At 35.4% G+C, this 22,981-nt stretch overlaps 1 protein-coding gene across 2 annotated transcripts; it reads right to left on the bottom strand.

The window, feature by feature from the left end:
* Positions 1-46: 46 nt before the first annotated feature.
* Positions 47-22,789, bottom strand: LOC134259202 (proton-coupled zinc antiporter SLC30A5-like). Of its 2 annotated transcripts, XM_062741801.1 has the most exons (17): positions 22,621-22,789; positions 20,116-20,154; positions 19,232-19,354; positions 19,075-19,141; positions 18,609-18,694; positions 16,213-16,300; positions 16,031-16,121; positions 15,709-15,785; positions 15,171-15,341; positions 12,503-12,785; positions 9,846-10,054; positions 5,919-6,076; positions 2,844-2,973; positions 2,313-2,505; positions 1,824-2,050; positions 1,562-1,690; positions 47-582 (listed from the first exon to the last, which is right to left on the bottom strand). In XM_062741801.1, exons 1-17 carry the CDS (start codon positions 22,680-22,682, stop codon positions 418-420), a joined length of 2,298 nt encoding a protein of 765 aa, XP_062597785.1. In that variant the 5' UTR covers positions 22,683-22,789; the 3' UTR covers positions 47-417. The 2 variants fall into 2 exon arrangements, with proteins under 2 accessions (XP_062597785.1, XP_062597786.1); XM_062741802.1 differs by lacking the exon at positions 20,116-20,154.
* Between the last annotated feature and the right edge of the window lie 192 nt (positions 22,790-22,981).

The following is a 22,981-nucleotide window of genomic DNA, read 5'->3' as shown; positions in this document are numbered from 1 at the left end:
AAGATTAAAATATATCTTTTGAAAGCCACATGGAATGACCTGAAAATCATACATAAGCATCATTTCATTAGCGTGTTCACTATACATTATAAGAATGTTTAATTTGACAAATGTCTAAATTTCATATTGGCCTTAAGGATACATAATGTATTTGGTTCATATATACATCTGAAAACTGTTGTGTAAAGTAAAGACAATATGAAAACCTGACTTCATAATATACTGAATTAAAACTGATGTACTGAATTAAATTAAACTGACACAAGTATGGCACAAAAGAAAATTTAATAAAATACATACAAACAAAAATATATCACATGCCCAAAATAGAAAAAAAAGCTGAGAATGGTTTCAATGTAATATGATTGCACGTAACAACACCCTGCTCTCACACAAGGATGAACTGTTCAATGGCTTTCATATTGCTTTGATAGTCTCTAACGTGAATTGTTCTTGTGTTGTTCCGAAGTCTCTCATTGGATTAAAGCTGGCCCCGAGTCCTGACAGGTGATAAAAATAAGATTCCTTCTCCACCTGGATGACAAGGTTTGTTACACTGTGTTCCTTAAATATACTGCTTACCTACAAGATACAGGTATGTATAGGTTAGTTTTTTTGTAAAGATTTACATGAACACAACACACTGAATCTGTTCTTAGTTCGTACTTATGTACAGGTTCACTACAAGGTTAATTCTAAAGAAACCTGTTCACATGTATACATGAACTATAAACCTCTGTTCATATTTACTTTGCTGAGCTATAATTCTCCATAAGCTGCTATATAATTTCTGAATTCACGTGTACTTACCTGAGCTATAATGTCTTGTTTACTGACAAGTACTGTAAACCAACTTTTATATGCGACGACTCTATTTTGCCATTTACGGGGATTAAACTAGTTCATGACTATAAGTTTTCCCAATGAAGCCTTTTTGGATTTCTTGTTAATAGGCACAGGCATTAAGGACCGGTTTGAGGTGCAAAATATTTGTAATGACAGGCTCTTGCAAACCTATAATCTTTTGTTTATCCATGCTAAATCGTGAAATAAATTCTTTGCACCTGTAAACTAAAAGTTGGTTTACAGTACTTTGCTGAGCTACATTCTCCATAACCTGCTAGGTAATTTCTGAATTCACCTGTACTAGACTGAGCTATAATGCCTTGTTAACTGACAAGTAATGTACTGACACGAAACTTTTATTTGTGACTGACTGTTATTTTCTGCAATCTACACTGGGTAAACTACCCGTTACAATTTTTTGTTTACTGATTAATTTACCCAATCAACTGACACCTTATTACCTGAGCTACGATCTTTTGTTCACTTGTACCTGAGCTACAATTTTTTGAGACACCTGTAAAGGACTTTTGTTCACTGACACCTGTGAAATATTCACTGACACCTGAGATGATGAGCCTCTTGTGAACCTATAATCTTTTGTTTACTAACACCTGGTGACAAGTGTAAAGTTACCTGAGCTACAATCTTTTGTTTACTGACACCTGTAAACTTACCTGAGCTACAATCTTTTGTTCACTGACACCTGTAAACTTACCTGAGCTACAATCTTTTGTTCACTGACACCTGGCGACACCTGTACATGCAGTGTTCCAAACATCTTTGAGGAGGTGTGGTTCCAGATGTGGGGATGGCGATATGCCAGTACTCCATCTATAGACATTACCTGTAGAAAAACAACTCTCTTAAACCACTTCAAAAGAACTCAAAATGCCAAAAAATCAAACTCACTTCGTTAACCAACACCCAATTATCTTCTTACTAATAAAGCCCCTGAAATAACAGTATTAATGACCGACCTTCTGCATAATGTCTGCCATCTCTGTCTCTAGGTCTGAGGGGGTACAGAGGAGGAGGATCAGGGAGGTCTCCCTCAGGAGGGGGAGGACACTGAGGAGGATCATCGTGGCTATAAATAGCGAGCAGATGGGGTCCGCAATGTTCCAGCCAAAGTTTTCTATCAGTAGCGAGGATATGATGACTCCCACACTGCCCAGGGTGTCAGCCAAAACATGAAGAAAGACACCTGAAATGCAATATACATAATGTCAATTTCTTAATATAAGTGGTTTGGTTAGTAGCCAGCACAAATTAATTTTTATTTTCTTCCCTTCAAAGGCCTTATTTTAATGTATAGGGGTTTCAGAAAGAGCGAGAGAGCACTGATTTAAGATTCAATTACGTAAAAGCTTCTGAATCAATTAAATTAATCGACAGATAAAAATTTAAACTAAAAATTCCAGACTTGCTTTCTGAATGGCTTTTTCTTTAATAATGAAATCCTGTACCTTCCATGTTTGCATTCCTGTCTAGATGACCTTCACCTCCATGGTGATGATCTCCATGACTATGACCATGACCCCCATGGCTATGACCATGACCTCCATGGCTGTGACCATGACCTCCATGGCTATGTGAATGTGAACTTCGAAATGCAACGATTCCAAATAAATTGACTAGTAAGCCTAAAACTGACACAGTCTGAAATTAACAACAGAAAATTTCAGGATGTTTCAAATTTTCCTTTCATAATAGGGTAATATAAAACATAAACTGAATTTAAAGGCCACATCATTTATTGTATCTTAAAATCAATCAGTAGCCCTAGAATGCATATATGGTCAATTTGGTATATTCTGGCCACCACAGGTTCCAAAGAAAATGAGCAGATTAGACAACATTTAGGACATTTTAAAATTTTAAAACAAATGAAATATTAGAAGAGACTTGAAATTTGCATAATATAAAACAAGATTTCGAGATACACAACATCTGGGTTAGACATGTTTCACTGTATCAATAAAAATAAGCAAACTGACCAGAAGTCTTTCAGTGGAGACCTCTGGGGGCTCCATCAACCTCCCGAGGGCCTCAGTGAAAACAAAGACCCCAATCACAACCAGGAACAGGCCATTAATAAATCCAGATAGAACCTCCACACGATCATAGCTAAAAATAGAACAGGCCGTTAATAAATCCAGATAGAACCTCAACACGATCATAGCTAAAAACATAGGTAATCAGAGATTACAGAGCTCACCTCAACGAATATTGTCTTTAAGTAAGGCAAAGTCACACAATTAACCAACAAAAAGTGTACATTCCAAAAATGAAAATATTTAAGCAATTTTGATCTGATACTTTGAAATAGACCTACATAAAAAATTTAAACTAGTTCTTCTTCATGAAAATGTAATCAAAATCCAGCATCTGAAGCAAATTTGAGAGTTTTCATCTCTTGATGCAACATTTGTGCAAGTTTGGTTTATACAATGTTATATAAGCCTTATAGTTTTTTGGTAATAGACCTGCACCCATAACTTTTACCTCGTCTATTATCTGAAAAATGTATGTCGAATTCAGCATCCGAAGCAAGTCCATTAGTGTGCATCCTAAGATGTATCATCCATGCAAGTTTGCTCATTATAGGGCTCATAGTTAATTGGAAATGAAACATGCATCAAAAACTAATATTTTCACTCATCCAAAAAAATAGGTCAGATTCAGCATCCGAAGCAAGCCTGGTAGTATGCATCCTTAGATGTATCATCCATGCAAGTTTGGTCGACATAGGACTTATAGTTACTTGGAAATGAAACCTGCAACAAAAACTTTTACCTGTTCACTCAACCTGAAAATGTAGGTCAGATTCAGCATCCGAAGCAAGCCCTGTAGTGTGCATCCTTAGATGTATCATCCATGCAAGTTTGGTCAATATAGAGCTTATAGTTACTTGGAAATGAAACCTGCACCAAAAACTTTTACCTGTTCACTCAACCGGAAAATGTAGGTCAGATTCAGCATTCGAAGCAAGCCCAGTAGTATGCATCCTTAGATGTATCATCCATGCAAGTTTGGTCAATATAGAGCTTATAGTTACTTGGAAATGAAACCTGCATCAAAAACTTTAACCTGTTCACTCAACCGGAAAATATAGGTCAGATTCAGTATCCGAAGCAAGCCCGGTAGTATGCATCCTTAGATGTATCATCCATGCAAGTTTGGTCAACATAGGGCTTATAGTTACTTGGAAATGAAACCTGCACAAACAAGAGGCCCAGGGGCCACAGCGCTCACCTGAGCACATCAGGCTTGAATTTACTCCACCACCCCCCTCCAGGCATTCATCATTTGAACAAACTAGAATCTACACTACCTGAGGATGATTCCATATAAATATCACAAATCATAGCTTTGAAGTACTTGAAAAGAAGATTTTAAAAGGTTTCCCTACATATCCCTATGTAAAACTTGGGTCGGCCATTTTGGCCCCACCCTAGCCCCAGGGGTCATGATTTGAACAAACTTGAATCTACACTACCTGAGGATGATTCCACATGAGTTTCATCTCTCCAGGCCCAGTGGTTCTTGAGAAGAAGATTTTTAAAGATTTTTCCTACATATTCCTATGTAGAACTTGGGTCGGCCATTTTGGCCCCACCCTTGCCCCAGGGGTCATGATTTGAACAAACTTGAATCTACACTACCTGAGGATGATTCCACATGAGTTCCATCTCTCCTGGCCCAGTGGTTCTTGAGAAGAAGATTTTTAAAGATTTTTCCTATATATTCCTATGTAAAACTTGGGTCGGCCATTTTGGCCCCACCCTAGCCCCGGGGGTCATGATTTGAACAAACTTGAATCTACACTACCTGAGGATGATTCCACATGAGTTTCATCTTTCCTGGCCCAGTGGTTCTGGAGAAAAAGATTTTTAAAGATTTTTCCTATATATTCCTATGTAGAACTTGGGTCGGCCATTTTGGCCCCACCCTTGCCCCAGGGGTCATGATTTGAACAAATTTGAATCTACACTACCTGAGGATGCTTCCACATGAGTTTCATCTTTCCTGGCCCAGCGGTTCTGGAGAAGAAGATTTTTTAAAAATGCCATAAATTTTTCACAAATTCATAATTATCTCCCCTTGGAAGGGGGCGTGGCCCTTCATTTGAACAAAGTTGATTACCCTTCACCCAAGGATACTTTGTGCCAAGTTTGGTTGAAATTGGCCCAGTGGTTCTTGAGAAGAAGATGAAAATGTGAAAAGTTTACGACGACACCGACAACGACAACAACAACGACCACGACAACGACGACAGACAACGGACAAATTTTGATCAGAAAAGCTCACTTGAGCCTTCGGCTCAGGTGAGCTAAAAACTTTAACCTGTTCACTCAACCGAAAAATGTAGGTCAGATTCAGCATCCGAAGCAAGCCGAGGGTATTACATAAGCTCCCCCAACTTCGTTGAGGTGAGCTAAAAAGAACAGGCCATTAATAAATCCAGATAGAACCTCTACACGATCATAGCTAAAAATAAAACAGGCCGTTAATAAATCCAGATAGAACCTCAACACGATCATAGCTAAAAATAAACAAGACGCATTAACCAATCAAATGGAATAAAGTTGGTATTTATTTTAAATTACGGCTCTCAGAAAATTTAAAATTGTAAGGAAATTGAACAAATATTCTGTGTCTAGGAAAGTATATTTACATGTATAATTACAAAAGTATATTAAAAATTTGTTGCTAATTCTGTCTAGTTTGTAAGCTCTGTACCTTAAATAAATTTATTTTCATAACTTAAGGCTATAACGGTTTATAACATACTGTAGATTCCTTATTTTTCGCAAGTGCTTTTTTTCGCAAACTGGCTCTTTAACGTCAAATCGCAAGAATTATAATTTGCGAATTGACGATTGATCAACAGAATTTACATAGATTTCAGCACCATCATAATAAAAGCGAGTAATACTTTTTCGCGAGGGATGCTTCTTGCGAAATTACGCGGAAATTAATTCCTCGCCAATAATTAGGAATCTACAGTAACCAATCCATAAAAGGTGAAAAATGAAATTTAAAGCTGGTTAAGCACAAGATTCCCTCACCCATATGAAAATATACGTGTGGGTTTCCATCGGCTCATGACCGCTGCGTACAGCCCCATCACTAGAGCGGAGCAGTCAAACAGCATGTGAAATCCGTCAGAAATCAGACCCAGACTGTTAGTCCATACTCCATATACCAGCTCCACAAACGTGAAGATCTGGAAAATAGCAAATAATGTACATTTAACAACAGGTGGTTGGATTGTTACGTTGTGACATTCAGTTTTTCAAACTTTTGCTTTGTGGCATAACAAATTTACGGGAAGATTTAAAATTCTTATGCCCTGTTCACACGACGAGTTTAATTCGCAGTAAATTAATGTGAAGTAAACTAATGCGAATCAAATTAATGCGAATTAAATTGCGTTCACACGACAGCTAATGCGAAGTAAACTAATGCGAATTAAAATTTTTCTTCTACAGTCAGGCGTCAGTAAGTCTATTATGACGTCATTTGTAAATCACGTCATGTATGCAGAGTCATCCTTTGATGTAGTGGCTACAGGTATTCATTGATTTTAGTGATTAACATACTCTCCCTCAATTTTTTAACCAAATATAGCACAAATACCTATATATAACCACCAACTGTGACTTAATTGTGGCCTTACACATGCGTCAAAATTTAATTCGAATTACCTTCGCTTAGCGTTCACACAGAGCTAATGCGAAGTAATTTAATGCGCAGTAAATTAATTTGAATTAAACTAATTCGCATTAAATTCTCCGTGTGAACGCTGAGCGAAGCTAATTCGCAGTAACTTTACGTTTAATTCGAATTAAACTCTCCGTGTGAACAGGGCATTAAAAGGAGTTATAAATATTTAGGAGAGGATCATAAAAGCTGATTATGTGATTGTTTTTTAACAAAGATATTTCAAGACTGCATATCTATATCTACCAGTAATTGTACTTTTTAAAAAGTACATATAAAATAACATGCACATGGTACTTGAACCTATCAATTATGTACAAGGCCTATATAAATAAATTATGTGTTTCCTGTTCCCTGTCCGATCCTAAAATAAGATGACCCTAAAAATTTCATCCATCAATATAATCATAATCTTTCTGAAGATTAACAAATCCGGTTTTGAAATCTAAATTTCAATCACTTCTGTGTATGAGAAAGTGCATAAATGTTTTGACAACGATTTCCATGTTAAAAATGGCTGCATGTTTTCTTCCATAGTTAAATGTTAAAGGGATATGGACACAGAGTCAGCTAAAATTTTTAAAATTTATTTTTCCATTTCCAAACATTTACAAATATTTACCTAATGATCATCTAAAATTTAAATTTCAGTTGTTGAGATACAAGACAGATTTAGGTCTTCAAACCTGTGTTAACTAAACCACGCAGCCTAACCCTAACACTAATGTTAACCCTAACCCTAATGCTAACCCTAACCCTAGCTCTAACACTAACCCCAACCTTATGCTAACCTAACCCTAGCAGTAACACTAACCCTAGCCATAACACTAACCTTAGCTCTAACCCTAGCTGTAACACTAAGCCTAGCTATAACCCTAGCCGAAACACTAACCCTGGTTGTAACACTTACCCTAGCCATAACACTAAGCCTAGCTATAACCCTAGCCGAAACACTAACCCTAGCTCTAACCCTAGCCGAAACACCAACCCTAGCTGTAACACTTACCCTAGCTCTAACCCTAGCCATAACACTAACCCTAGCTCTAACCCTAGCCGTAACACTAACCCTAGCCGAAACACTTATCCTAGCTCTAACCCAAGCCATAACACTAACCCTAGCTCTAACCCTAGCAGAAACACTAACCCTAGCTCTAACCCTAGCCGTAACACTAACCCTAGCCATAACACTTACCCTAGCTCTAACCCAAGCCATAACACTAACCCTAGCTCTAACCCTAGCAGAAACACTAACCCTAGCTCTAACCCTAGTCGTAACACTTACCCTAGCTCTAACCCTAGCCTTAACACTTACCCTAGCTCTAACCCTATACGAAACGCTAACCCTAACCAAAACACTAACCCTAGCCGTAACACTTATCCTAGCTCTAACTCTAGCTGTAACACTAACCCTAGCCCTAACACTAACCCTAGCCGTAACACTTACCCTTGCTCTAACCCTAGCCATAACCCTCACCCTAAAACTTACCCTAGCTGTAACACTTGCCCTAGGTCTAACCCTAACCGTAACACTTACCCTGGCTGTAACCCTAGCTTTATCACTAACCCTAGCTGTAACACTTACCCTAGCCCTAACACTAACCCTAGCTCTAACCCTAGCTGTAACACTTACCCTAACTCTAACCCTAGCCGTAACACTAACCCTAGCTGTAACACTTACCCTAACTCAAACCCTAGCCGTAACACTAACCTTAGCTCTAACCCTAGCCATAACACTAAGCCTAGCTATAACCCTAGCCAAAACACTTACCCTAGCTCTAACCCTAGCCATAACACTTACCCTTGCTCTAACCCTAGCAGTAACACTTACCCCAGCTCTAAGCCAAGCCATAACACTCCCCCTAGTGGTAAAACTTAACCTATCTTTAACCCTAGTTGGAACACACTAAGCCTAGCAGTGACACTTACCCTAGCCATAAAACTAACCCTAGCCGTAACACTTACCCTAGCTTTAACACTTACTCTAGCGCTAACCCTAGCCATAACACTTACCCTAGCTGTAACACTTACCCTAGCTCTAACCCTAGCTGTAACACTTACCCTAGCTCTAACCCTAGCCGTCACACTTAACCTAGCTTTAACCCTAACCCTAGCCGTAACACTTACCCTAGCCTTAACACTAACCCTAGCCATAACCCTAACCCTAAAACTTACCCTAGCTGTAACACTTACCCTATGTCTAACCCTAGCTGTAACACTTACCCTAGCTCTAACCCTAGCTGTAACACTAACCCTAGCTCTTACCCTAGCCGTAACACTTACCCTAGCTATAACACTTACACTAGCTCTAACCCTAGCCGTAACACTTACCCTAGCTCTAACCCTAGCCATAACACTAACCTTAGCTTTAACCGTAGTTGTAACACTAACCCTAGCCGTAACACTAACCCAAGCTCTAACCCTGGCTGTAACACTTAGCCTAGCCGTAACACTTACCCTAGCTCTAACCCTAGCCATAACACTAACCTTAGCTTTAACCGTAGTTGTAACACTAACCCTAGCCATAACACTAACCCAAGCTCTAACCCTGGCTGTAACACTTAGCCTAGCCGTAACACTTACCATAGCTCTAACCCTAGCCATAACACTAACCTTAGCTTTAACCGTAGTTGTAACACTAACCCTATAGCTGTAACACTAACCCAAGCTCTAACACTGGCTGTAACACTTAGCCTAGCCGTAACACTTACCCTAGCTCTAACCCTTACCCTAGCCCTATCACTAGCTGTAACACTAACCCTAGCCGTAACACTTACCCTAGCTGTAACACTTACCCAAGCTATAAAACTAACCCTAATGCTAACCCTAACATTATCTCTAACCCTCATGCTAACCCTAGCTCTAGCCCTAACACTAACCCTATCTCTAACCCTAACCCTTATGCTAACCCTAGCCCTAACACTTACCCTCATGCTAATGCTAGCCCTAGCTTTAACACTAACCCTAGCCTTAACACTAACCCTAATGCTATCTCTAACACTAACACTAACCCTAGCCCTAGCTCTAACCCTAACCCAAATGCTAACCCTAGCCTGGCCTGTAAATCAACAAACAATGTTCAAATTTTTGCTAATCAATAGTATTGCCTTAGTTAGGAATTGTAAACATTAAAATTGGTTTTTAAAAATCCATTGAAACTGTGTTCATGTCCCTTTAGAATACTTACCTACCTACCCTTTTTTTGCTCAGTTTGGAATAGGAAACACACCCCTCTCATCCCCCCTTTTAAAATATCAAATAAAATGAGAGCTTACAAGATTAATACATAAGAAATAAAATATTTTTCTGGAATCCGACTCCTCAAGAATTTGTTTCAGGCCGTTTTTCATCACCGTAGCGATGGAGTGTGACGTGCGAGCAATGGCATCACTGCTAAAGCTGTAGAGGGGCTGGCCTGTCGTAGAGTAGCCAATGAAACTTCCGGTTTTAGAACCTCGACTTGGCCATCCTAACATATTCGTGGCTGTTGAATGAAAAGTAAGAAGATATTGTTTAACATTTTTTACATTCAAAAATCATCATGAACCTTTTTACATTCAAAAATCATCATGAACCTACACCTAAAAGCAAGTAGGAGACTAACACACTCACAAAAGATGAGTTATTAATAAAAAATATTTTTGTTTCACATTTTTTGTGATTAGAATAAACACTAAAAGCAATTAAGAAACTAACACACCCACAAAAGATGCATTATTCATAAATGTAAAAAAATAATATTTATATCAAGATTAATGATTCTTTCAATTTCAATCAAATTTGCTTCTTGCTCCTAAGAGCAATAATTAACAAGAGGCCCACGGGCCTTATAGGTCACCTGAGTATCATGTAACAACTTTCCAGCGATTGTATTTGGTTCGTGTTTTAAGCCAAAAGCCATGAAATTCACGAATTTTGAAAGAGGCACCATTGCTTATCAAAGGGCAGATTTCAAAGCATTAATTTATTTTTAGTCAAAGTATCCCCTTGGTACCCCTGACCCAGCAGCCCTGAAATTATCTATTTTGAAAGAGGACCCTTTCTTCATTATAAGGCCAGCATTTTTTTTTATGTTTAGGTTTGAGTTATGAACATGAGAATAAAAAAGTCCCGAAGGAAAAGGAAATAAATTTTTTTGATAAATCAATTATTAACATTTGTACATTCTTTTTTTATGCTATCCTAATAGGCTCTTTACCACTGGACACATAATGCTTACAAATAGGAAAGTAGAACATTTAATTGCTTATTTCATCATCTGCCAGTTTGGGCCAGTTATATAAATTTTGTGATGTTGATCAAAATATATTTTAAAAAATCAATTCTTTAAAAGTCTTTCAATACATCTTCATTTTCTTAATATGTGTTAGGTGAATGTGTAGACATTGTTCTAAAATTTACTTGATGCCTAAAATTATAATTCCTATCATAAAAGGGGAGTAGGGTCAACATTTTTTCAATTAAGTGTAAAATAATTTTTCTGGCTGATACAAATGATACTACATATATTTGTATATTCTTGCCTTTTAATAGTTGAATTTTTTTTTTATTTCTTCACTTCAGGTTATTGTTTATTTCTTCCTCAAATGGACTTCACTTCTCCCATAGTTTTATTCATTACATCTGATGCATAAGCAACAATTTTCTGAAGAATGATGCTTAGACTGTAAGCTATAACAGAGACCTAAACAGTGTCCCTGGCAATATGCAATAGCTACCACGGGCAGTTTAAAACCCGGGGGAGGAAAATAATTTACAGTTACTTTTGAAACGAATACATAATTATCTCACCAGCATGTCATTGTGCAACAAAGTCGTCAGCATTTTATTTGTCCTTTGAACGGGTGAAACGTTTTGAATGGCACTCTTATCGATGAATTTTACACTAAACCATGCTAAATTCTTGGATCTAGCTTTATTTACCCGCCGTTTCAGGTCTAAAAACCGGAAGTGCGAGTTCGTAAATTTGAAATCTCGATCCCGACTCAAATTTGACATCGGAAAGAAAATTTTTTTTATTTTTTTCTAAAATTTCAAAACCTTGAGCGGAGGGTTTGTAAAACTGAAAATAAAATAAATCCTGGCCTTAGATATGTAATTAGATCATTAGCATATTAACCAAGAGCAAAGGATAAGATCTTCAAAGAATTCATACATTTCACTGTATAATCATTAGAGCCCCACCCTAAAACAAGAACCCCTGACCCTGGGGCCATAAAATTCACAATTTTGGTAGAGGCACTCTTGCTTATCATAACTATGTACTTAGTTAGTTTATTTAATACCCAGGAGCAGAGAACAAGGTTTTCAAAGAATTAATGTATTTTCACTATATAATCAATAGAGCCCCGCCCTAACACCAGAACCCCTGACCCTGGGGCCATAAAATTCACAATTTTGGTAGAGGCACTCTTGCTCATCATAACTATGTACTTAGTTGGTTTATTTAATACCCAGGAGCAGAGAAGAAGATTTTCAAAGAAATAATGCATTTTCACTACCTACTTATTTAGCCCCGCCCTAGCACTAGAACCCCTGACCCCAGGGCCATGAATTTCACAATTTTGGTAGAGGACTCATTGCTGATTACAATCATGCAAACAGTTTGACTGCTTGATGTCCAGGAGTAAAGAAGAAGATTTTTAAAGATTGCACTAATTTTAGTGGTTTTGGCCCCACCCCTCAGGCCCCAGGGGGGCAGGGATCATGAAATTCACAATTTTTGTTCCCCTTCACCCATAGATGCTTTGTACCAAATTTGGTTGAAATTGGTTCTGTGGTTGCAGAGAAGAAGTTGCAAATGTTCAAATGTTAACGCACGACGAACGACGCACGACGAAGGACGACGGACGAAAACAGATAGCAATAGGTCACCTGAGTTTACTCAGGTGACCTAATTATAAGAATTACCGGTAGCTGATTAATACATTACCCAAAATAAAGGTCATAAGGCTAAACACGACCCCTCCTGACAGAACATGATCTTCTGTGATAATCTCTTTGGTTACCGTGGTGATCCATGACACCATCGGATGATTCCAAGTTACCCCGAGCAAAAGAGCACTGATAAATATAGCGTAAGTGCCATACACGGCTGTGCGGGGCCCCTGGAGGTGATTAGAGGCCACCGCCTCAATGTAAAAGTCTAACAGAAACACAAACAGCACCACTAAACCCAAGGGGAAGACTAAATACAACCAGGACTCCACTTCTGACTGAAAAAAAAAACAGATTTTTTAAAAAAAATATAATTCCCTGTAATATACAGCAGCTGTTTGATTATTAATTAGAATTTTCTTCAACATAATCTACAACTGTATTTCAATTTACATTCAATAAATCTCGAATTAGAGAGAGAGAATTACTATAATATATAGCTGTAGTCTGATAAATAATCAATTGTCCTCAACTTTTCAGTTTCTTGTCTTAAACAAATCATGCCATTTGTTGATGCACTGTATGCAATTTACTTGACCTCTACTTACATTAAATATTCTGAGGTTTTGAAATATTCTGTAATACCAGTAGAGTTGGGTATTGCAAGTGAAAACCATATTGCGATATATTGCAATATTTTATGTTGAATATTGCAATATATTGGGATATATTGTAGATTAATTATCATTAATAAATTTGTGCAGAAAGTTTAAAATGCTGTCAAGTTCAAAGAATATTTGAATTTATATATAAGTTTTAAAGGGGGTGAGGGGATAAAACATTAATTGCACACATAATAACACTTTACTTTAAATCAAATACTAGGCAAAGTAATAAAACAAAATGAACTCTCTTGAAGCATTTTGAAATTGAAAGAAAAAGTTTATACAGAGTATATAATCTTGTTACATTTTTACATTTTTATGGGTTTTTTTTCGGGGGGGTGGGGGGGGGGTTATTAAATAACACATTGTGTAACTTAATGATTAAAACAATACCTACAATATGAAAATTTTTGTGGTCACTGAATAAAATTAACGCCAGAAAGAAATTGTGTTCTATTTTTGGGCGTTTTGGTGTTTTAGTCTAACCCGACCTAATTTCACATTATAACATACGATCAGGAACTGCACTGGCCTATTTCTACTGTTTTAATATACATGCTCCTGGTATAGCATGAGGGTGTTTAAAATGGCATGAAACTTATTAAAAAATTAATAAAAGCAACACTGTATCAAGTGAAAACTTGGATGACCATTTACTTATAATATGTATCTTGAACTTTCATCATTGTGACATTGACCGTGTAGATTCCATGTGAGATTTTGAGAACCACAGTAAACAAATGGTAAACATGGTATACACCCTGTAGAAATGTTTTATATACTTTCTTTCTTAATAATTTTATTCAAAAATTTTTTTATTAATTATTACGGAAGCCCGTTGGTTCCACGTAGGAAAAATATTTTATCTGGCGGCCACCACTTATATATCTGGCGGCCGCCACTTAATATCTGGCTGATGCCACATAATTTATCTGGCGGCCGCCACATAATTTATATGGCAGCTGCCACTTAATATCTGGCAGCCGCCACATAAATTATTTTGCAAAAGGTGAGTGTTGAAAATCGCTGAAAGCTGAGATCGGCACATCTAATCACGAGGATCTGAGGGTAGTTGCCGAAGGGGAGTCGAGGCCAATTAAGTGACCTTAATAAGTTTGAATTCCCCTATCACTATGATCAGCGATTGCATGCATCATTCATTTGACATTTCTAACAATAAATTCTTTCTTGTTACAACAGGTTTAAAAAGAATATTTTCCAAACAAATAAAACGTTTGATTTCAAAACCATAAAAACATCACTAATCCGAAAACTTTGAATTAAGAACTGAACACAAGAAACAGAATACTTCATGATTCTGCTTGTATATGTTGTATATGTAAAAGTCCAAGGCATTCATACTCATTTATAACGGTTTCTTTTAAAAGGTAGAAAACAACAGCTGTTGTTGTTTTTTTAATAACAATTCTTGAAAAAGTAATCTATTGAGATATGTTTGTTTATAAGTAAAATATGAGGTCATCATTGATGTGATGCATATTACATGTTGTATTTCGTTTCATTTCATTTTATTTACTTACTGGAATCTCATGTTAAAACATGCGCGCACATCAGGAAGCCAGGTGTTATCTGGCGGACGCCAGATAAATTATATGGCGGCCGCCAAATATTATGTAGCGGCCGCCAGATATTATATAGCAGCCGCCAGATATTATGTAGCTGCCGCCAGATAAAATATTTTTCCTACGTGGCACCAACGGTCTCCGTCAATTATTAATTTTTTTAAGTAAGATAATTAAAATTGTGACAGTGAATAAGCTTCCTCTCTCTCTCTCCCTTTTCTCTCTATCTCTCTCAAAAAGCTGACGAAGTATTCATTTAACTAGATTGGAAAGGCCTGGGGAAGTTACAGGTATTATTTCAGCAGTTTCTACAATGAAGGAGGTTTTTCATATATTTTTATAAATATCATGAAATAACGGTATCTGGTTTTCATATCGCGATATATTATCGTGGTGGATAATACCGCAATATACTGATATACCGGTAATATTGCACAGCCCTAAATACCAGTCAAGTTTTAAATATGGTACCTACCTCTCTGGTGAAATAGATAAATGCTGCCCAGGGACAGAGGATTGTTGCCTGGCCCAGGGTAGAGAGGGCGTGTAATTTTTTGGCCCCTCCCACATCTACTGACAGTTTACGGGAGGCATTGTTATACCCCACCTGCATACACAAGGTCAAAGCCAGCAGGACCACACCTCCCTGTATAAAACACAACGAAGTTATTACTGGATTAGCATTTAATCTTTGGTGGATTACATACAAATTGTACTTGTGTATGTTTTAAAAATTTTACATCCTTTTAAGTTTTAAAAATTTTACATCCTTTTAATGCTTGTACATGATTTTGTTTTCTCTATGCTGTGTTCAAATAAAGATAACGCTGTTTCTTTAGAATTTGCCCCATTTTGAATACTTTGCAAAATAAAATGTGTGCAAATATTTCCCTGTATACATTATTCTTCAAGCAACTGATCTCTAACATGACAAAAAATGAGACCAAGAAGACTATCATAAACATAAAAGTAGTTTAAATTTCTATAAGAATTAATTAATAGGCAACACTTACTTTGTGGTCTGACCAGCCAATGAAATTGACCGTATGGTAAAATAGGTGAGAAAATATTGTGTGGTGTTTGTCCTTAGCTGTAAATTGTTAAGGCAAATAAAGGCAGAACTCTTCAATTTCTTAACAAAGTAGCTGACATGTGAATTATTCATAAAATCGAATTCTCCTCATTAAATCTACAAGTACATTTGATTTATATTTTTTAAAACTTTCAAATTGACATAGAGCTTACTGTAGTTAAATTTGATCAGATACTGTACATCACTGATGTTTTTTTTATTTGACTAAACTTTACTTGCTATGTATTCATTACAAAGGATACGCTCATGATCACCGAGATGGTCTAATTTTTCATCATGGTCAAACAGAAGTAAAGTGATGACTGCGAAAAGGAAAAATATGGCACCTCGAGTCTACAAAAGAAAGGCACAAAGTAATGAAAACAGAGAGCAAATTATATATTTTTTTCCCAGTAAATGCTGCATATTATAACAGTCAGCTTACCTTAGCTGGTCCCCCTCCATTACTTGAGAAAAGGGCACTAGCTCCAGCTATTATCACAAGATCACTGTGTTCAAACAAAAGGATGGTCCTACAAAAAAAGATCCCAATGGAATTGTATGAAGAAACATAGGTAATCAGAGATTACAGAGCTCACCTCAACAAATGTTGTCTTTAAGTAAGGCAAATTAAGTCACACAATTAACCAACAAAAAGTGTACATCCAAAAATGCAAAATTTATGCAATTTTGATACTTTGGAATAGACCTATACAAAAAATTAAAACTAGTTCTTCATCAGGAAAATGTAATTAAAATCCAGCATCTGAAGCCAAGATTGAGAGTTTTCATCCCTTGATGCATCATTTGTGCAACTTTGGTTTATATAAGCCTTATAGTTTCTTGGTGATAGACCTGCACCCATAACTTTTACGAGGTCTATTATCTGGAAAATGTATGTCGAATTCAGCATCTGAAGCAAGTCCATTAGTGTGCATCCTAAGATGTATCATCCATGCAAGTTTGTTCAACATAGAGCTCAAAGTTACTTGGAAATGAAACCTGTATAAAAACTAACATTTTCACTAATCCGGAAAATGTAAGTCAGATTCAGCTTCTGAAGCCAGCCTAGTAGAATGCACCCTTAGATATACCATCCATGCAAGTTTGGTCATTATAGGGCTCAAAGTTACTTGGAAATGAATCCTGCACCATAAACTTTAACCTGTTTACTCATCCAGAAAATGTAGGTCAGATTCAGCATCCGAAGCAAGTCTGGTAGTATGCATCCGAAGATGTACCATCCAGGCAAGTTTAGTTATTATAGGGTTCATAGTACCTTGGAAATGAAACCTGCACCAAAAATTTTAACCTGTTCACTCAACCGGAAAATGTAGGTCAGATTCAGCATCCGAAGCAAGTCTTGTAATATGCACCCTAAGATGTACCATCCATGCAAGTTTGGTCATTATATGTCTCATAGTAACTTGGAAATGAAACCTGCACCAAAAATTTTAACCAGTTCACTCAACCGGAAAATGTAGGTCAGATTCAGCATCCGAAGCAAGACTGGTAGTATGCATCCTAAGATGTACCATCCATGCAAGTTTGGTCATTATATGTCTCATAGAATCTTGGAAATGAAACCTGCATCAAAAACTTTAACCTGTTCACTCAACCGGAAAATGTAGGTCAGATTCAGCATCCGAAGCAAGTCTAGTAGAACGCATCCTAAGATGTACCATCCATGCAAGTTTGGTCAGTATAGGGCTCATAGTATCTTCGAAATGAAACCTGCACCAAAAACTTTAACCTGTTCACTCAACTGGAAAATGTAGGTCAGATTCAGCATCCGAAGCAAGTTTGGTAGTATGCATCCTAAGATGTACCATCCGTGTAAGTTTGGTCAACATAGGGCTTATAGTTACTCGGAAATGGGACCTACACCAAAAACTGCACCAAAAATGTTAACCTGCACCAAAAACATTAACCTGGTCATTCCTTTGCTGAAATTGCAGCATCTGAAACTTTGACTGGTACAATGAAACACATTAGAAACATCTTCCATGCATATCTAATCAATATAGGACATAGAAGTACTTAAAAAGAAAACTGCTCCAAAAAACTTAACCTTAACCCGGGACGCTGACGCCGACGGTATCACATAAGCTCCCCCCAACTTCGTTGAGGTGAGCTAAAAACTTGTGTTTCAACGGCAGGATGTGACCGGTCAACAGGGGGATGGTTACTCCTATTAGGCACCTGATCACACCTCTGGGGTTTCAGGTACCTGTGTTTTTTACCCCATTTACCATTCACTTTGTTCAATAGATTTATGAAATTAAATACCATTTGTCTGTTTAATTACTGTTCGTTATCTTCATCTTTTACATTTAAGGACAGACGAGATGTTCCTTAATAATAGATAAATTTTTCTAGGAGTTTGTCATTGAAGTATTGTTACTTAAACATGTTTACTCACAAAAAAATGAGGTATCTTACCAGGCATTTCTGTAAGATACCAGGGGTAGTTTTTCTTATATAGTCCTTTGGGGAAGAAAAACATTTTTCCAATTTCAAATGTTAAAGTGTTTGGATTTTTTAAAAACGTTTAGAGACTGGTTTAGAAATCAGAATGTTATTAAAATTTTAAATATTTTTCATACATTACGAAGATATACCCGGTAAAAAACTTATTTTGAGGAATGTCTCCTCTGACCTTAAACTACATGTATTTCATTTTCAAAATTTGTTATGTTCAATTTAAAGTACAGCATAAATTCAATTTCTAAAAGAAGCATTTCAAAAACAAAAGAAAAAGACTCTTGTGTATGGGCATAACTTTGTGTATGAATCTATTAAATCTAATAAACTTATTTAATTAATATAACAATCTTTTACCTTAAAGGGCCACAGAGTGTAAGGCCAAAGAGCCATAGTAGACTTATGAATGCACCTATGACAGCATGACGGAATACACGGAATAGCTGCAAACATAAAACATAAACAATAATAATAAAATTTAAAATTATTGCATTCAAAATAAAATAACATTTTTACTTCTTTCAAAAAATGTTGAGAATTAAGAAATATAGCAAACTCTACAAATAAGAAAACAATATAATATAAAATACAAATATGATAAATATAGCATTTTCTCTTTTTAAAAAAAATACATCTACATAATAATAATAGATCCTATGGAATCCTTTAGTTATACAGTTGGGATAAATGTTTATTATTACAGGGAAATGCTTGGGAATTGTAGAACATGTAGCAATTCACCTTAAAAAATAATAAATGTGGAAGTACTGCACCTATCAATACTTGAATATGAATCAAACACTAAATTTTAAAATGTCAGTACCTGGTGATTACTCAATCTTTTGCCTGAAGAAAATGGTTTCTGGAGCACAAGAAGGGGGAGGGAACTCCTGCAATATTTCAAATCAAAAAATAATACCACATCAACATTTTAATATATATGCTTGTTTTGAAGCATAGTTTTAAATCATTGCACCTACCAGAACTTGATGAGAAATAGGAATTGTACCACAGGGATGAGCTTCAATAAGTCATACGAGATAAATAGACCGACCGCTCGCAGGAACTTGGCCGCTACCAACAGCAGAAGGTACACTGACAAACTGAAATAGGACTCATTTATGTCAATGCCATGATTTTCAGTGACAACAGAATGTAAAATAACTCACAAATTGCATAGACTATCAAATATAAACATCACCGAACAGTTTATACCGGTAATTATTTTCATGCAGCTTAAACAATTGTATCATATTGATGAAAGAGGGAAAATTGATTAAAAAAATTGTTTATGTAAAAATATTTTTGTGACTCTTGATAACTGTACTGCATGATAAAACATGAATCAGAAGCAAAAGGTTTCCGAGTGTGATGGAAGGAAAACACAGCCATGTGAATTCTATATAATTAACACATTTTGTAACAAAGCATAATAATTCTTGTGTCCAGCACTGATTGAACACTATGAATTCTTTTATGAAAAGAATTTAAAGTTACAATAATTTTAAGTGTACTGAGTAATGTTTGAGATTCGTTAAGCATAAAAAAGAAAAACTCTAGTGTAGAAATTCAATATTATATAAGCATATGTTACCAAAATATCAACAACACAATGTTTACAAATCAGCCCCAAGTGAGAAACTATGTATTGCTATTGTTTCTACAATTTTCAATCTTTCAGCATATTTAACTTGATATTTAGTGTTTTCTTCTTATTTATTTAGCATGAATATATATATATTTTTAAAACACATACTTTTTTTTTCTTGTTAATCAATTATTGAATTAATTGCCATAACTCTAAGCCAGGCATAAACAGCAAAAAACACTCTGACATGTACAGGGGAAATAGCGGGTGCTTTACCATCTATTAAACGGTTCTTTTGATTTAACAGGAAACAGTCTGTAAAACATTTATAAGTCACAATAAATAAAATGAAAGACTATAAGAGAAAAAATAATGAGAATAGTTTGATACCATTGATAGAAAATTAGCATAATTTGTTTATTTCAATTTAACTGACAAAATTTTCAATGTTCACAAATCAGCCCAAAAAGATTTTTAAACATATACTTAACATGTAATCACAACAGTGAACCGGTTTCATGTTTGATATGAAAATAATTATCTCTGAAAGAATGAGTGCACTTAAGTATGTCATTTGGAACCTTTTCGGCTACCTGTTTTAATCTTTACATTACAATATATATCACTAAATTAATCTATGGATATTGTGCAAGCATATGCTTTTGATATTTATGCCTTGAAATTTTTGTCATACATATTTCTATCATCAAAGACAATGTCATTGAAAAGAACATGTGAAGAGGACCACTTTCGAATGAATTATCTGCAAATGAGTGGAGACATTTAAATCGCATGGATTTGGAATGTAAACATAAGCACACATGCTTTTTCGCAATCAGATTCTAAACTACGAATGTAAATGGTGAAGAGAGAGATTGTGTAGTTTCATGGTGCACAAATAATAATTGATTTTAGTGTTTAGGGATGGGGTAGATGTATCGCCCTGCAGACCATAATACAGAGGCAACATATATATATATTTATTAATCTCACTACCAATACAAGAATTCTTTCAAAACACTACTAACGAAAAATACACAGTACAATAAGAGACATATAATCTTTCAAACTCTATTAAAATTTGCGCAAAAATTCACCATAGTTTGAAGTCGGAAGTACAATAGATACTGTCCGAATAGAAACTTCAAATGACAAAAACACACAATGAAGTGTTCAATGAAAGCGTTGGCGTATCGAAACGTGGAATGTTACGTGAGTAAAGTGATTATAATATCAATCGATGACACTCAGGTTCCTGTTGATTTAACAGGCAAACTTGAGTAGTGTTTTTCAAAAAATTATAAGTTAACATTGTCCTTTGGATATGTATAAAAATTAAAATACACATTCTGTGCAAATGAGAAAAAAATTGCAGCTCGATATAAACAATGTCGTTGAAAACTGATATGCATATGAATAACAATAGAAATTTGTTTATTTCAAAAGCAAGTGTCAAATTATTTTACTTTCATGTAATATAATATGCCAAAACCTGCTCTTAAGACATTTATTTAATACATATAAAACATAAATTTAATGAAATTCGGTTTCATGTCTGATATGAAAATAATTATCTCTGAAATTTACAACTAAATATTTATTAAAGTCATTTTATGAAGTCACTCTGATAATTTTTAAAATACTGAATAACATAAATTGCAAAAGATAAATATGGAGGGGAAAAAAGTATTTTAAAGCCGAGAAAGAATGCATTTGATTTATTCTGTTTAGACATGTGAATCAATTTAATATTTTGGATGTGTATTTAAACTATAATTTCATATAGAAAAGAATCCATAGTACAAAGTCAATATAATATTTTGAATGTGTATAATGTAATCATTTTTTAAACTAACATTTTGGTTAGATTTATATCTCTTAAAGGAAAGAAACGAAAGTTTCATAATGATAATGATACAGAGTAAAAAGGATGTCCAAAGTGAAAACTTGAAGCAGGCTGGGCTTTCATTCGACAACCTATTTTGATTGTAACAAATAGGGATGGGTATTGCCAAAAATTTCGTATGGCGATATATCACGATTTTTTCCCGAAATATCACGATAATATCATGATACTTTTTCAAGTAATTTTAACAAGGATTTTAATGAATTGTCATTATTTTTCTTAAAAATATGCTAGAAAAACAAAATTTCATGTTTTTGAAATTTTTATGTACATAAAATTAATCATGTTTGGATAGTAAGATGCCGTTCTTTTAACCTTTTATAACATTTTTTAGACTTTCTATAATTGTAATTTAAAAGATTGAACAAATAAATGAATAATTTCTGGACTTTATAATATGTACCTAAATACCAGTATTTAGGTCTCCGTATCACGATACGTATCACGCAACGAAAAATCACGATATACCGGTATACCGATAAAATTGCACATCCCTAGTAACAAAAAGTTGAAGTTTGGAGTAAGATTTCCTAAATCACTTTGTGTAGACTAGCACTGGTCTGAAATTCGAAAGAGAAATAAGTCCTTAATTTTTTTTATCTTGACGAATCTTAGTAAGAATGAAGTACCTGTGGGCTAATTATTCACCCAAATTTGTATGAAAAGAAACTTGCTCTAGAGGTACCAGCTAACCTTAAGGTTACACTACAACACTCTTTGATTATGTATTCTTGGGTCAAGTGCATTTCTACGTCAAAATATATATCATTTACTTGTATATAACACTATTTACTATTTGGGTATTTACAATATTGACAACGTGTCTAAAATGATAAACACAAAAAAAAAAACAATCCATGCTTTGATTAACCTACCCTGAAGAATGGTAAATTGCGTGTTTCGGTAGTAACCCACCATGATAATTGGTTTCAGACATGGTACTTTGGCAAAACTAATTAGGATAAATGCATTTCTAAAAAAATATTTTTGTCAAGTTGGAAAATGCATTGCTTTAGATTTCCGGAAGTGTATCTCATGCATGCAGAGCGGGCTTTCAAATTAGTTTCGTAAAACAAAAAATAGATAACTCGTACAAGAAAATGTTTGTAGATCTAGTTTCTCTCTGAATTCAGTTAGTAGTTTAACTTTACCTTAGCTAATAAGAAAATTTGAAGTGAAATTATTTTATCTTACATTGACCAATAATAAGTTAACATAAAATTTAAATGAAATCAA

This window comes from Saccostrea cucullata, unplaced genomic scaffold, assembly GCF_032062105.1.
Source record: "Saccostrea cucullata isolate Sc308-1 unplaced genomic scaffold, CSIRO_AGI_Scuc_v1 ctg1365, whole genome shotgun sequence".
NCBI lineage: Eukaryota > Metazoa > Mollusca > Bivalvia > Ostreida > Ostreidae > Saccostrea > Saccostrea cuccullata.
Note: the sequence above shows the minus strand (reverse complement) of the source record. Positions and strands in the feature narration are given on the sequence as shown.